This window comes from Borostomias antarcticus, assembly GCF_949987555.1.
Source record: "Borostomias antarcticus genome assembly, chromosome: 6".
NCBI classification, from domain to species: domain Eukaryota; kingdom Metazoa; phylum Chordata; class Actinopteri; order Stomiiformes; family Stomiidae; genus Borostomias; species Borostomias antarcticus.
The window spans coordinates 15,991,799-16,009,187 of NC_140239.1; the positions used below are offsets into that span (position 1 = coordinate 15,991,799).

Below are 17,389 nucleotides of genomic sequence, written 5' to 3' on the forward strand. Positions count from 1 at the left end.
TCAGTATTGCGTCATACTTATAGCGCCACCTATTGGTGAAACAGGAAGTCCTCATAACTCCTGCATACATCATCCGATTTGCACCAAATTGCTGACGCTTCATGAAGGTCACCTTCTGAACACATCTATGCGTCGGTATTGAGTTACACTTACAGCGCCACCTACTGGTGAAACAGGAAGTACTCATAACTCCTACATACATTATCCGATTTACTCCAAATTGCTCATGCTTGATGAAGGTCGCATCTTGAACACATCTGTAGGTCAGTATTGCGTCATACCTACAGCGCCACCTACTGCTTACAGGAAGTCCTCATAACTCCTACATACTTTGTCCGATTTACACAACATTTCTCACGCTTCATCAAGGTACTGTCCTGAACACATCTATGCTTTGGTATTGAGTCACGCTTAGAGCACCACCTACTGGTGACAGGAAGTTTCTGTCAGTACTGGACACCGAAATAGCACACCCTTTAACGGCGCCACACCCCGACCCGCGTGGGGTGCGAGGGCCCGCTCACTGCTGCTCGCAGCACTAGTTTGACTTGTTCTTCAATTCTAACCTGTATCACCTAAGAAAGTAGCCAAAATAATGCCTTGCATTCTTTGTTTTACGTTCATTGCTCTCTTTCACCTTCTTCACAACCCAGTTCTCAAGTCTTCTAACAAGAATATTATGATCTACCGTGTCAAACGCTGCACTCAGGTCCAGGAGGACAAGGACAGAGAGCTTTTTCAAGTCAGCGTTGATTCTGAGGTCGTTGACAACCTTGACCAGCGCTGTCTCTGTGCTTTGATGCAGGCGAATTTGCAGCTAGGAAGTCATTTAGCTGTTTGAATACAATTTTTTTCTAGAATTTTACTTAAAAAAGGAAGGTTGGATTGGTTTAAAGTTGCTGAGGACTGAAGAGTCCAAGTTGTTTTTCCTCAGAATGGGCTTTACCAGGGCAGTTTTAAGTGCTGATGGAAAAACACCTGTACTGATGGAACAATTTTCAATAGCTTGCGTGTCCACGGAAACAGAGTGAAAAATAGTATTGAAGTTGAACTTGGTGGAGTAGGATCTAGGAGGCAGGTAGATGGCTTCAGCATATCTGTGTCAATCAGTGTAAACAAGTTCATAACCCCGCTCCGTGGAGAAAGAGGGTCATTAAGCAAAACATTTCACCTTGATTATCTGTATTCATTACTAGATGTAGGTTTCCAATTGTGCCCAATGGTGTCTGCTAGGTTTTAGGATAGATGGTGTGTCTTCCAAAGAACTACAACACCTGGTTGGCCTTGCCTTCCTCTCAGTGAAACGAACAATACTTATTAACTGGAAGGTGAGGAAATTAAACTGTTTTAGTATAGACAGTTGGTTAAAGGACTTCCTACAAGATGTGGATAGTGGCCACAAGGGCCAATTGAGAGGGATTTTGTCACTCCTAGAATAATAAGGCTATATAAAAAAAAACATGGTGTCTACGAATTGTAAACATGAAATGGTTATCTTCGCTGTATCTCTCTCTCTGGTTCTGGTGGGGTGGGGCTGGGCACCTGACCAGTGGCGCCGGTCGGGTGCTCAGTGCCGGCCTTACAGAATCAACCAATTCCCTTTGTAGTTCGCGGTTGTGTACGGTCTGTGAATGTTTGTCTATTTTGTCTTTTGTTGTATTGTAAATATATTTGTATTGCTGTTTGTTGTCTGTTGTTTATCTGTCCATTGTGATTGTTTGTATACTGTCTGTCAAAAAAAGCAAATAAAATATGTTATCAAAAAATGTAAAAAATGCTACAATCAATCAATCAATCAATCAATCAATCAAAGCTTTATTTGTATAGCGCATTTCATACCCAGAGGCAACACAATGCGCTACAAATTCCAAACACTTTGAGGTAAAGGACATGTTGATAGGTGTATGGGAGGTGGGGGGGATTTAAGAGGTTGTCAATCATTGAGATAAGCACCCTGGAATTGTTTTCATTTCTAGACATCAATTTTGAGAATTGTTCTCTTCTAGCATTTCTTATGGCCTTGTTAAAAGAGTAAAGGTGTTCTTTGAGAATATCACGGTGGTCCTGCAGCTTGGTCTTCCTTCATGTGCGCTCAGCTGTCCTACATGTTCTCTTAAGTTCATTTATCTCCTCATTCCTCCATGGAGCTTGTTGCTTCGATACAACCTTTTTCAGTTTTATCTGTGCTACAGAGGCAAGGGTTTATCATTTAAGACGGTCACTAAATCATTAACATGTGAAGGCCCCACCTCAGGGGTTGTTACACTATTTGCATTCATCATTATTTTAAAATGATCAGCTGCTACAGAGTTAAGATAGCGCTTCTTGACAAAGCATTGAGTGCCAATTACAGCTTTGGGTAGCAATATTGTTAAAAAAAATACAGAAATGGTCAGAGATGTTAAGGTCACTGATAGAAGATACAAGTTAAGACCCTTTGTGATCACAAGGTCAAAGGTGTGGCCTCGGTTGTGAGTGGGTCCAGTAACATGTTGACTAAAGTCCATGGAATTCAAGAGGTTAATGAAATCCCTGACCTTTTCATTGTCTACATGCAGATTAAAATCCTCAGTGTCATAATCTGATATTATAGTTTGTGTGGATCATAGACAGGAGTTCTGAAAAATCTGCTAAAAAGGTAGGGCATTTCTTGGGTGATCTATAGACAGTTACTGCTAGAACTTGGGAGTGGCACTTTAAAACTACGGCATGATATTCAAATTAGATAAAATCATCAAGGAAATGCTCCTGCAGCTCAGAGCATCAGTTGCTATGGTGGCTGTTCCTCCCCCCTTGTTCCCAGTTCTGGTAGACTGAGAGGAACTGTAGTTGGGAGGGGGGGAGGCTTCAATCAGGGCTGCTGATCCATTTGTATCCAACCAAGTTTCAGTCAGAAACATGCATTCAAGTTTATGTTCGCATATAAGAACATTTATGAGAAACGTCTTCCCAGCAAGGGACCTGACATTAAGAATTGGCATTGATATATTCTCTGGATACAAGGACTGGCTCGAGCTGGCTAGAGGCACAGCTCCATTGTCTGTGGACACTCCATTTGTTCTGTGGCTGGCTCTGTAGATTCTTTAAAAAAAGAGAGGCATTGTCTAATCGTGCTTTTAGGCCTACCACTAGAAACACTAGAATCATTAAAAACCGTCAGATCGGAGTTAGTAACTTTGTCGAAAATACCACTAGATCTATTTGTGTGCACTGAGTCAATAGGATTGGGACCTAGGGGAGATGGATGGGTAGAATTTTCAACAGGATGTCAACGCCTGAGGGAAGAAGCCATGTTCTCGGAGAGTACCCTGGCCCCCAGCCGGTTTGGGTGGAGACCATCACGTTTCAATAGGCTAGGCCCCTCCCAGAACAGGTCGAAGTTGGAGATGAAGGGGACTCCTAGGGAAGCGCAGTAGTCCTGTAGCCAGGTGTGAAGCCAGAACGGTCTGGACCACCTTCGGTATGTAGGGAGGGGCCCAGAGATGAGAATCTGTTTTCCAGTGTCAAGCAGGGTATTTATCTGCTTTAAAATCATCTTTCGGCTCGGTCAGGCTCTGTGGCGATGTCATCTCCTGCCCCTGGCATGCTGCCTCCCAGCTGCGTGGTGATGTCATCTCCATCCCCAGGCGCGTTAACTCCAGGCCGCATGGTGAAGTCATCTCCGTCTTCGGGCGCGCCATCATCAGGATGTGTGGTGATGTCATCTCTGTCTCATGGTGCACCTCCACCAGGCTGCATGATGATGTCAGCTCCCTTGCCGAGCACAATCTCCAGAATGCCCGTCCCCCATATCAGTTGGTGCCAGCGGGTTGAGCCTGTTTAACTGAACCCTAGCCTGTGGTTGTAGGAAGTTGTTGGTTCTCCTTCCGTTTCACACTCCTTTCACGTTCTCCCAGGGCTGGAACCAGGAAGTGGGTCTCCGTGAGGAGGTGTCTGTTGTGGAGCAGGAGACTGTGGTTGGAGGGAAGAGCTCACCCGTGTGAGGCAGCTGCTTCAAGAAGTACTACCACCATTGTCCCTCTTAAGCATCTATTGTATTTTTCGTTTTCTATTCTTGCACTTTGCCTTCAGCACTAGATTATTCTCTTAATCACTTGTTTTAGAAAGGAGATGCACTTGTGAGTTCTGGCAAGAAGTAGCACATTGGCTTTTCCTACGTTAAATGCAATTATTGTAAGTCGCTTTGAATAAAAAGCGTCAGCTAAATGACTATAATGTAATGTTCAGCTCACCGCTGGCATTGGTTAGGTTGAGCTTCAATTATAATAATAATAATAACAACAACTTTATTTGTATAGCGCCTTTCTTAACATAGTTACAAGGTGTTTTTACAGAATAAATCCAGTAAACATACTAAAAACAGCATACAGATTATCAAACAATAAAAAATGATCAACAGACATCGATAAAGGAGAACAAACAGAAGCACCAAGCATAGAGTAATTACAAAGCGCAAAAAGCTATTTTATAGAAATGGGGTTTTAAAAGGGATTTAAAAGTGTTAACTGAGCTGTCTAGTTTGAGGTTGGCTGGTAAGTGATTCCAGAGTCTTGAAGCTTGGACAGCAAAAGCCTGATCGCCCTTTGTTACCAGCCTAGACTTGGGTACCACGGGTAAGGCCAGGTCAGAAGACTTCAAGTTATGGCTTGGCACATATGGGACTAGGAGCTCTGTGAGATAGCTTGGTGCCAGGCTGTGAAGAGCTTTAAAAGTTAATAATAGAATCTTATAATCAATTCTAAATTGAACTGGTAACCAGTGGAGTGTGGCTAAAACCGGGATGATGTGTTCAAATCTCCTTGTGCCAGTAATAAGCCTAGCAGCGGCATTTTGAACTAACTGTAGGCGGTGTAAGGAGCTCTGGTTAAGACCTGAGTAAAAGGCATTGCAGTAGTCTTGCCTAGGCATTTACAACTCTATTCAGATCTTGACTAGATAGAATTTATCTTATTTTTGAAAGGTTTCTCAGGTGCAGAAAACATGACTGAATAACCCTCCTTACTTGTGCATCAAAACAGTCAAACATCACACTCTGTTTTTTTGCGACCGGTTTCACATTAGCTGATAGAGAGCCAAGACTATTTTGTAGGTGCAATCTAGAACTGGGGGTACCGAACAGAAGTATCTCTGATTTGTCTGTATTGGGTTGAAGAAAGTTGAGGGACATCCAACAGTAAATATCAGCTAGGCAGGCCTTAAGGGAAGCTAGACAGTTGGGGTTAGAGGTATTGATTGGGACATAAAGCTGTGTGCCATCAGCATAACAGTGGAATTGGATGTTATGCTTATGTATGATATGACCTAGGGGAAGCATATAGATGGAGAATAACAGGGGGCCAAGGATAGACTCTTGTGGGACCCCATATGTGGGATAGGGAGAGGAGGCATCACCTAACAACAGAAAGGGTTCTATCAGTGAGGTAAGAGCGCAATAGTTGAAGGGCAGAGCCACTAAGACCTATCCATGATTCTAATTAGTTCAACAGTATGGAGTGGTCCACCGTGTCGAACGCTGCACTTAGATCTAGGAGGACCAGAATTGAGGAATCACTGGCATCCATAGTTGTAAGTAGGTCGTTAGTGACCTTAATCAGAGCAGTCTCTGTACTGTGGAGGGCTCTAAAGCCAGTCTGAAATTTGTCAAATAAACTATTGTTACTCAAGTGAGCTGGGAGCAGATACGTTTTTCTACAACCTTAGATAAAAATGATAACTTAGAAATGGGTCTGTAGCTAGTAAAAAGATGGAGGTCTAAACTGGGTTTCTTTATAAGGGGCTGAACTAAAGCATGCTTAAAGGAAGATTGGACAATACTAGAGACTAGAATTCTTTATAATGGAAAGGATGGAGGGACCCACTGTTTCAATTACATACTTTAAGAAGAGTGTGGGGATAGTGTCTAACTGACAACATGTAGATTTCATAGCGGCGATTACTTTTTTGAGAGTTCTTAAGGTAGTGGACTCAAACTGACTAAGAGGAACTGGGATGTTAGGTGAATCTAGAATTCTAAGTAACACTACATTATCAAATCGGGTTGATGTAATCTGGAGTCTGATGTTTTAAATTTTAGTCATGAAGAAGTGAAGAAATTCTTTGCATTTTTCTGGGGAAGGTTCAAAGTGCACAGTAGGAGGCGGGGAAATAATACAATTGATCACTTTAAACAGGGTTCTGGGATTGTTACTGTTATTTAGAGATGATGTTGGAGTAATGATTGAATCTAGCATTAAATCAAGAGCACTAAATCAAGTGAGTGGGCCGATTCACAAACTGTGTAAAATCAAATGACTCAGCAAGATTCATGAAATCAGCAGAAGAAGAGTGAGAAGGGCAGCGGACATGGATTTTGAAGAATAGAATTATAAGTAGAATTATATTATCAAATCTCTGGGTAATGAGAGATAAGAGTTCTGAAATTTCAGTAATAAAACCTGATTTCTGTTGTGGGGGTCTATGATTTAACACACAGAGAGCAGAGTCTTTGCTATTCATAAAAAAAACAGAGAATCTCAAACATAGTGAAGTCTCCAAAGGAGATGAGAGAACATGTATGGTCCTTCTTAGAAAAGACGTGAATGCCCACGCCCTTCCCGTTTGTCTGGGCAAGTTAAAATAGGAGAAGTTAGGGGGTGAGGTTTCAATCAGAGCAACATCGTCATCCAGGCTTAGCTAGGTCTCAGTGATCATAAAGAAATGAATGTGACATAATAAACTGTTGGCAGTTAAATGATTTGTTAGACAGAGACCTTATATTTAATAGGCACCTTTTGACAGAAGAGGTGACAGGTGAAGCATGGACGATTAACTGACAATGAATGGTTTGTCTGACTAGGTTATTGTAGCTAATGGGCCTATATGCTGAGGAAACGGGAAGGCTAGGCCTATCACTAATCAGCACTGGGATGTCAGATACACAAGCAGAAGCCTGACTATTTTATAGTGCAGTGCACAGTCCTTGTGCACAGCTACAGACCTTGAGGGATGGGCTACTATATCATCCTTGTTAAGTTGTTACGTAATAAAAGTAATGACATAATAATAATAATAATAATAATAGAAATAAAAGAAAATAATACGTCTTTCCTTCTTAACAATTTAATAGAATTCTAAAGGTACTACCCTGAAACAGTAGGACAGGGAGTTGAACCCGCAAGCCTCATGTTACAAGTCTGTAACACGATTGTACCACTTGGGCCATGTTTGGGTGTGCCTTGAATCAAATAAATGTATAATGCGTTGGTAAATACGGGTTGAAATGAAATAGTCCTCACTGGTTTAGTGCTATTTATTGATTGTATATTTAATGTCATTACTCTGATTGCATCATTGAAAATAGGGGTTGAAAATGAGGGATTTCTGAGTTTCCGGGTTTGAATCTAAAGAATGAATAAAGTCCGATCAGTTGCTAAAATGATAGCCCCTCAACCAATTTTATGTAGGCTACTGTCCCTGCTGTAGCTAATCCTGTCCCTGCTGTAGCTAATCCAAAAAAGCAGTTTGCAATTCAGACCGGTCAAACTGAGAAACGTAGCCTACATTGTAAGCAACGTCAACCAGATTGTCAGAGAAGCCTTGTAGCCTACTACACTGTAGCAGTTTAGGTCAAGGTCAACTTTATTTATATAGCACATTTAAAATCCACCGAAGTTGCACCAAAGTGCTTTACAGTATAAATAAAATCAAAACAGACAATACATACAAACAATACTGAATATAAAAGTGCACCATTTAAAACTACACAGTCATACCAGGGCCAGGGATGTATGGCTTAACTAGCCTCAGAAAGCCAGTGAAAACAGGTGAGTCTTAAGGCAAGGCAAGGCAAGTTTATTTATATAGCACATTTCAGCCACAGGGCAATTCAAGGTGCTTTACATGAGACATTAAAAGCATTAAAACAAAAAGCAAGACATTATAGATATTTAAAACAAATAGCAGGACACATTAAAAGCATTAAAACAAAAAGCAAGACATTATAGACATTTAAAACAAAAAGCAGGACAAATAGAATACAGGAATAAAGGTTACAGTGCAGTATACAGGTAAACATAACTCCTCTTAGAAAGCAGTGGCAAAAAGAAAAGTCTTCAGGCTTGTTTTAAAAGAACCAAGAGTTGCAGCAGACCTGCAGTTTTCTGTTCCAGTGTGGGGCATAAAAACCAAACGCTGCTTCTCCATGTTTTGTTTTAACTCTGGGGACAGAAAGCAGACCTGTGCCAGACGACCTGAGGGGTCTGGATGGTTCATAGCATATAAGCAGATCAGAAATATATTTTGGCCCTAGACCATTCAGTGCTTTGTAAACCAACAGCAGTATTTTAAAGTAAATTCTTTGACAGACAGGAAGCCAGTGTAAAGACCTTAGAACTGGTGTGATATGCTCCACTTTCTTAGTCTTAGTGAGGACTCGAGCAGCAGCGTTCTGAATCAGCTGCAGATGTCTGATCGATTTTTTAGAGAGACCTGTAAACACGCCGTTACAGTAGTCGAGTCTACTGAAGATAAATGCATGGAGTATTTCCAAATCCTTCTGGGACATAAATCCTTTGATCCTTGATATATTCTTCAGGTGATAGTAGGCTGACTTTGTATTTGCCTTAATGTGGCTGTTGAAATTCAGGTCTGAATCCATGACTACACCAAGATTTCTGGCTTCGTTTGTGGTTTATAGCATTACTGATTGAAGTTGAGCACTGACTTTTAATCGTTCTTCTTTGGCTCCAAAGACAATAAGACAATTAAACTGTGATTTAAAAATGTCTAGGGTCTGGGCAGACCGAATTTGTAGCGGCAGACTGTCCCACAGCTTCGGGGCAGCCACTGCAAATGCTAGATCGCCTTTAGACCTTAGCCTAGACCTTGGGACATCCAATTTAAGCTTGTGTGATGTCCTCAGTGCTCTAGCTGGGGTGTGAATATGGAGAAGTTCAGCTAGGTACTGAGGGGCCAGGCCATTCAGTGCCTTAAAGACAAGGAGCAGTATTTTAAAGGCAATCCTAAAGTGAACAGGGAGCCAGTGCAGGGAAGCAGCACCGGTGTGATGTGGTTTCGCTTCTTTGTACCAGTCAGGAGGCGGGCAGCAGCATTCTGCACTAGCTGCAGGCGTCGCAGGGAGAGCTGGTCTAGACCCACATACAGACCATTGCAGTACTCCAATCCAAACTCCAGTCATTTGGAGAGAGGTAGGGCTTTAATTTGGACAGGAGCCTTAGCTGGCAAAAGGAGCCTTTTACTACGGAGGCTATTTGTTTGTCAAATTTAAAAGCACTATCAAACGTAACTTTTGATAAAAGAGCGATTCTTGGCAGCTAGGGGTCCTAGAGCACCAACAGAGTCCTTTTGACAGTGTCCAAACACAATAACCTCTGTCTTCCTATCATTAAGATTGAGAAAATGAACATCCATCCAGGTCTTAACATCATTTAAACAAGCTAGCAGAGGCTTGAGGGAATCTTGACATTTCATTTTCAACGGAAGGTAAATTTGGACATCATCTGCATAGCAATGAAAGGAGACATTGTGTTTACGGGACATAGAACCCAGTGGCAGAATATATAAGGAAAATAATAAAGGGCCTAGGATGGAGCCTTGCGGGACACCACAGGTAAGGGGGGCTACATTTGAGGAGAACTCCCCTAAGTGGACAGCGAAACTCCTGTCAGTCAAGTATGACTGAAGTAACTTGAGGGCAGCACCTTTAATGCCAACACACTGTTCTAGGCGGGATAGAAGGGTCTTATGATCCACAGTATCAAAGGCCGCAGTTAGATCTAATGTTACCAGGATAGCAGCACACCCAGAATCAGCAGTTAAGACAAGATCATTGAACATTCTTAACAAAGCGGTTTCAGTACTATGACGAGGTCTGAAACCAGACTGGAACTTCTCATAGACATCATTTTTCTCTAGAAAAGATTGCAGCTGAATAGAAACTACTTTCTCCAGCAGCTTGGACAGAAAGGGCAGTTTGTAGATGGGCCTGAAGTTTGAAAGAACAGTGGGGTCCAGACTTGGCTTTTTGATTAGTGGCTGCACTATGGCATTTTTAAACAGAGCTGGAAAGAGTCCTGAACTAAAACAGGCATGCACTAAAACCAGAAAGAACGGGCCAACTGAGTCAAAAGCCTCTTTTAGGAGGCGAGAGGGAACACTGTCAGAGGGGCAGTTTGTTGGCCGCAAGTCCCAGACAGTGAGGACAGAGGTATGGGCTTAAACTCGTCCAAAACAGCTGGGCATGTAGGTGGCATAGAGGGGGCAAGGGCAGCACTAGAGGGTACAGAGCGAAGAGATTAAGTTTTATCAACAAAGAAATTGAGAAAATAATTGCAGAGAGCAGGCGAAGGTACAACAGAAGCAGTAACCCGAGGGTTAACAAGAGAGTCCAGGGTATTAAACAGAACCTTGGTTACCAATGTTCTTTGAGATAAGATTTGAAATGTACTCTGTTTTAGCAGCATTCAAGGCTCTCTGATACTGCATTAGACAGGCCTGTAGGATCCCAATTGAAACATGCAACTTATCCTTCTTCCACTTTCTCTCAGCATGCCTGCATGAGCGTCTGAGCGCACGGATAGTCATTAATCCACAGTTCAGCAAGTGCTTTGGGGCGTTTGCTCTTCAAGGGGGTGATGGAGTCCAGGATGCTCGTGCATGTGGAGTTAAAAAGTGCGACAAGTTCCTCAACACTGAGGGCACTATTTCCATTCATAGTTGAGATCATACGGTCATAAAAAGCTGTAGCGAATTTCAACGAGGTGTCAGTGTTAATAGCACGACATCGGCATATGGGGGGACGGGTAGCAACTACGGAGCATGGGACCACAGTGGAAAATATAACAGGCATGTGGTCAGAAATACACACACTTTCGCATATGTCTTTAACACATACTGTACGTTTAAACCATGGGATAGCACTAGGTCTAGTGTGTGCCCTTTTTCATGAGTCGGACCAGAGACCCACTGAGTGAGGTTTACAGAGTCAATCAGAGACAAGAAGTCTTTAACCAGAGGACTGGACTCACAGCAAACATGAATCGGCAGAGATTAAAATGTGATCATAATGCATCATAGTTCCAGACAGAAAGTTCTCAAAATCCTGGATAAAATCGGTGTGGTACTTAGGTGGGCGATATACCACTGCACAAAGCAGGGGAGGAGAGGAGTTCAGTTCAAAGAGCTGCAGCTCGAAGCTGGAGTAGGTGACAGCTGGAATCTGGCAGCAGTGAAAACTGGATTTAAAAACACATGCAAGCCCACCACCTTTCCCGGTGGTCCGTGGGCCACTGAGAAAAGTACAATCGGGAGGGAGGAGTTCGAAGAAAGGTGTGCACTCTCCGACATGTAGCCAGGTCTCCGTCAGGAACATAAAATCCAGCTCACGAGAAGTGAAAAAGTCATTCAGTATAAAAGTCTTATTCACTAGCGATCTGGCATTAATCAGAGCCATATTCAAAGTGGTGTTAGGAGTCACACTGGTTGCAGCCGACAGAGGACGTAGGGAACGTAAATATCTTGGAGATCGCTTCATAGATTCAGTGTCAGTAGAAGGAGCTCTGTCAGTGATCCTGGTTGTGATATTAAAAACAGTAGGTGGGTGGGGAGGGGGTACAGGCCTAGCACATGTACACGGGGAGAGGGCGTGGTGGGGGGAGAGAGAGAGCGATTGGGGGGTGTGCTGAGTTGGAATGAACACAGCGGACGTCAATACGCAAGAGGGGACAACAGCACCGCATGACGCAGATTGTCAACGAGAACGCGACTGCCCAGGTGGTTTGGATGGAGTTTACTGCCCCTGTAGCAGTGTTCTACTGCCCCTCATGGTTGCGAGTTGTAATATTATTGTACCGTCTCTGCCACTGTCGTTGTTGTTCTGACCACGTGGTAGGGCGGGCTGAGTGTAGCATTGCTAACAGTGCTAATCATGATGTGTCAAGAACGGTACGGTGAATTTTAAGACGGTTTTAATGAGTCAGCAGGCGTCTAGATGATTGACGAAGCAAGACAATGTTCCAAATCTTGGAGTGCGACTTTAAGGTCTCCAGTGGCCGGAGACCAGCTCTGGCTTTGCCCTGTTGTCAAGGTCATGTCGTCAAGGTCATGTCGTCAGAGCTGATGCGCCTCTCTTATTCAAACATCGGCCTTGTCGTCTAGAACTGCTTTCTAACACACGCACACACACAAACAACCACCCACCCACACACACACAAACATACATTAAAACAGCTTTCCTTGCATTTCTGTCTTCCATCTTCCTTTCTCATCTCTCACCATGAACACACACACCTGACAGACAGAGGCGCTTGGATACAAAGACATCACATAAACACACACACACAACTACACACACACACACCTGACAGACAAAGGTGGTCTGGGCACAAAGACATCACATAAACACACACACACACTTGACAGGCAGCCTGGACACAAAGACATCACATCATTTCACACCCTAGAACCCATCAGCGGCCCACCTCCACAGATAAGCATCACTACGGAAACGGCTGTAAAGGAGGGATTGTTCAAAGACAAAGACACACATCCATCAACGACGCCATCAGAGAGAGAGCAGCAAAGAAGGAGTGAGGGAAGAAGAGAGAGACCGAGAAAGAGGGAGTATGAAAGGAAGAAAGAGGAACAGAGAGAGAAAATGAAAGAAATAGAGGGAAGGAGAGAGAGATGGAGTGGGTGAGATGGGAGAGAAAGAGAGAGATCAATTGAAATTGATTTGAGGTGGGAAGAGGGAGAGAAAGAGGAGCAGGCCGCTGAACAGACACTCTCCTCTCATACCCACTCCTCTCGTCCCAGGGTCCTAGTTCCAGATCCAGACTATTCAGTGTGAATGTGCTGAAGCTAGAGTTTTCATTCCCAACATCAGCTGTCTCTCTCTCTAGCTCACTAATCCATTAGCAGCCTCATCAACACGCTCCTCTCCAGAGTATCCATCATGACCAGTTTATACAGTATGTCAGTGTGTGTGTGCTAATTAGGGCTGTCCCCGACTCTGAGTCGAATCAGATTCGCCTATTCAAACCAGAGATTCAACGATTTGTTTCCCCATAAGTCTAACGATAGGCAACAGCGAGGATTTTGACATGGTGAGAGTGTTACAAGGGGACACCCTCGCACCCTTCCTCTTTATAATAGTCCTGGACTACGCACTGAGGCAGGCAATCCAGGGAAGATCTCAGCTTCACTTTAACACCTAGGAGGTTGAGAAGGTATCCCGCTGTAGTCCTAACTGGACTATGCCGATGACATCAGCCTGATACCTAACCACGTGAGGCAAGCACAAGAGCAGACCAGAGTAGAAAAGGAATGTGGCAAGGTGGGTTTTGGTCTGAACGCCAAGAAAACTGAGGACATCACTTTTAACACCCTGGAATATCTGCCCCTAATGAAAGCTGAAGGTACTGCTCTGAAGGAGGCCGAGGACTTCAAATACCTGGGCTCTTGGGTCAACTGAACGGAACGTCCTACCAAAACATTTGTGGACATAATCAAGACGGATATGGGAGTGGAGACTACCGATGACATCGCCGGGTGTATGGAGGACCAGGATAACTGGAGACAAAGATGGGGGACCCGTCTGTGGACGACCTGATGATGATGGCCTACATTAGGGTTGGGCCATTTGATGATAGTCTCCTCAACTGCGCATTTCGAAAGCGTGTGCGAATAGGCTAGGAAATGTACACGTCCAACACAGAATTTGAGTTACACACACAGTGATTGAAATGTACATGGCCAACACAGGACCTGAGTTACACACACTTAGATAAAGGTAGGTAAATTAAAAACGCATGTAACTTTCCGATTCTTCCAGACCCCCCCCTGGGGTCGGAGCGGTTGACTGTGACTGTCCAATGTGGCTCAATATGGTGTTTGAGTCTTTGTCTGGGGGAAGACCATCGGCGACGCAGGAACAAGTTCTCCAGAGTGTGGCAGCAGGCCAAACACTCCAATCACTCGGGCGGAGCTGGGCAACACTCCTAAATGATCGGCCCCAACTCGCTTACTAATAAACACAAGCCCCCTGGCTGACTGGCTCTTCTGTACCAGTGACTCAAACTGATCACTAACACTCCACCCCCCAGGGTGAGTATGAGTCCTGTAATGAAAAGGGGTTTGACCGCTGCGCACCCGTTCTGCCTTGCCCGTCTCCCGGATCTGACTTAAATATCCTAGCAGAGTCTCGGGCAGAGTTCGTGTGCAAGTGCAGCCCATTACAAATTAGGGTGAGCCTGCTCAGGTAATTACACTACAGAACTTAAGCTTTTTGAAGTGAGTTGCGAGTGAATTTAAGAGAACTGTAGATCATCTGATTTTAGTGATAACTGACTGCAACAGTGACTTGGAAGAACCAAAGATTTAGATAACGAAGAGAGAGAAGAGATAACGAAGATAAGCAATGTTTCTCTATCGTCTGAGTGAAGAGCACCTTTTTCCTCGCTCTGTCAAAAGCTTGGTTGAGCATTGAACTTCCAACAACTTTGAACAATTCCCTTGGTGAGTCCTCATTCTAAGATAAAATAGAATACTGTAATTACAATGAAGTTAACTGGCCGAGAGTTTTTCATCGCCCTTGGTGACCACAGCTATAAAAAAAAACAGACACAAGGATAAATTCTATGGCCCCTAATTTTCAGTCTGTACATGTCATGAGAGGGAATTACCATAGCTATGCTGATGACACCCAGCTCTACATTTCTGTGACACCCCTCGACTACAGCTCAATTGACCATTTGACAGAATGTATTGCTGACATAAATGTGTGGATGTCACAGAACTTCCTTTAGTTCAACCAGGACAAAACGGAAATATTGATAATTGGCGAAAAGTATGAAAGAGGGAGAGAGACTATCTGTGCACTTAAAAACATTGTCACTGAATACGAAATACCAGGCAAGAAACTTAGGTGTCATGCTGGACTCTGACCTTAGCTTTGAGGCCCATATAAAGAATGTAACAAGGACCTAATTGTATCACCTAAGAAACATTGCCAAGATGAAACCTTTCCTCTCCCAGACTGATACTGAAAGACTAATACATGCTTTTATTACTAGCAAGTTGGACTACTGTAACGCTCTCCTGTCTGGCCTACCAAAAAAGGCGATTAGTCAACTCCAACTGATTCAAAATGCTGCAGCACGTGTTCTTACAAAAACCAGAAGGAGGGCTCACATCACACCAGTTTTAAAATCACTGCACTGGTCACATATTAGTTTTAGAATAGATTGTAAGATTATTGTATTAGTCTATACATCCTTACCCAATCAAACACCTAAATACATATCAGATATGCTTTTAAAATATACACTTAGTAGGTCCCTCAGGTCCTCTGGCAATGAGCTTTTAATGGTTCCTAGAGGCAGGGCTAAGAGGGATGGGGAGGCAGCCTTCAGATCGTATGCCCCCAGCCTTTGGAACCTCCTGCCAGAGGACCTGAGAATGTCTGAGACCCTGGTAACCTCCAAGCGAGATCCCCACTGTTCATCATTGGTATCCTCTGGTTTTATAGTATTTGTTCTATTTTACTTTTTTATTTATTTATTTATTATTATTTTACTTTGATTCTTTCTTTAAATCTGTTTATATGATTCATGCTTTTATCTCTTTTTTTTTATAGAAAGCACTATGTGCTACATTGATTTGTATGAATGGTGCTATATAAATAAAATTACATTAACATGGATCCCTCCCATCCCCCTCTCTCTCCCCCTCCTTTCTCTCACCCCTCCTCTCTCTCTCGTCCACCACCTCTCTCCCACTCCTCTCTCTCCCCCATCCCCCCTCTGTCCCACCCCTCTCTCTCCCCCTCCTCTCTCTCTCCCACCACCTCTCTCTCTCCCAACACCTCTCTCTCCCCCTTCTCTCTCTCTCACCCCTCCTCTCTCTCCCCCTCCTCTCTCTCACCCCTCCTCTCTCTCTCCCACCACCTCTCTCTCCCACTCCTCCTCTCTCTCTCCCATCACCTCTCTCCCCCACCACCTCTCTCTCTCCCCCACCTTCTCTCTCTCCAGCGGACCTGTTTGACATCCTGCTGCCCATGCTGAACATCTACCAGGAGTTTGTGAGGAACCACCAGTACAGCCTGCAGGTTCTGGCCAACTGTAAGCAGAACCGGGACTTCGACAAGCTGCTGAAGCAGTACGAGTCCAATGGCGCCTGTGAGGGACGCATGCTGGAGACCTTCCTCACCTACCCCATGTTCCAGGTGACACACACACACACACTCACTCACTTGATCTCCGCTATTCAGTGCTTGAGCACCACCTCTCACCTGTGGAATCCTCCTCTCTCTCTCTCTCCCAGATCCCTCGCTACATCATCACCCTCCATGAGCTGCTGGCTCACACACCACATGAGCATGTGGAGCGCAAGAGCCTGGAGTTTGCCCAGTCCAAACTGGAGGAGCTGTCCAGGTGTGTGTGTGTGTGTGTGTGTGTGTTTACTTTTATTTAACCAGGTTCGTCTCATTGAGATTAAAATCTATTTTGCAAGAGAGACCTGGCCAAGAAACACACATAATTACATCATAATACATAATATCAGTACATTAGGCACTAGGGCTGCACAATTCCATGAATATTCAAAGTTGGAAACTTTCCATGGGAATAAACAGGAATTAACGGGAATTAACTGGGATGTTTGGGGTTATTTATACCAACTATATCATAAACAGACATACATACTGTATAACCATTTTGTTTTGTCATAAGCAGACATGCAGGCAAACATTTCTAATACAAATGACATTTTTTGCTTAATCTATTTGTGAGTATAACTTTAATGGATTCTACTGCCCTCTTAGTGTGAAGGATGCTAGGAATTAGCTGTGTATGTGATGGATGAATGCACTGCACATGTGATGGATGAATGCACAGTACAGGGTTTAAATTCAACTGAATTTGCATTAAATCTGGTTGTTTTAACCAACATCATGCTGTAAGAATTAGAATTGCATTTTATGTTTCTTCCCCAACTACAGTAGGCTACATTTAAGTTCCCTGTTATAGGGGTCTGCAGTGGTGTAGCGGTGTAATGCATTGTGTTGCAGTGCAGATGCCCACCAGGAACTGGTGGTCTTGACAGATCCGAGTATGGCTGGATCCCTATTGGGCCACCGCTCCCCGAGGGTGGTTAGTTTAATCTCGGCTTGAGGGTTCATCACACAACAGCAACCCTGTCTGGTGCTGGAATTACGGTTGCGAGCTGAAAGTCAAGGAGTTGTATCTCCCCTTCGTATTGCCGACCGGCTGGGTTGTGTGACGAATCCTCAACAGCTAGTAGGGGGTAACTGGACACTAGGTCAAGATCAATTGGCTACCAAATTGGATGAAAACGGGATAAAATCCTAAATAAGTATAAAATAAAAATTAAAAAA

The 17,389-nt window shown here is 43.7% G+C and overlaps 1 protein-coding gene across 1 annotated transcript in view; it reads left to right on the plus strand.

Moving 5' to 3' along the window:
• rasgrf2b (Ras protein-specific guanine nucleotide-releasing factor 2b) overlaps positions 1-17,389 on the plus strand; it is a gene marked incomplete at both ends in the record, with an annotated part of 308,695 nt that overhangs the window by 186,879 nt on the left and 104,427 nt on the right. The window contains 2 exons of the mRNA XM_084439496.1: positions 16,026-16,219; positions 16,318-16,427. Of these exons, the coding sequence (XP_084295622.1) occupies positions 16,026-16,219; positions 16,318-16,427 (304 nt within the window). The remainder of the gene's footprint in view (positions 1-16,025; positions 16,220-16,317; positions 16,428-17,389) is intronic.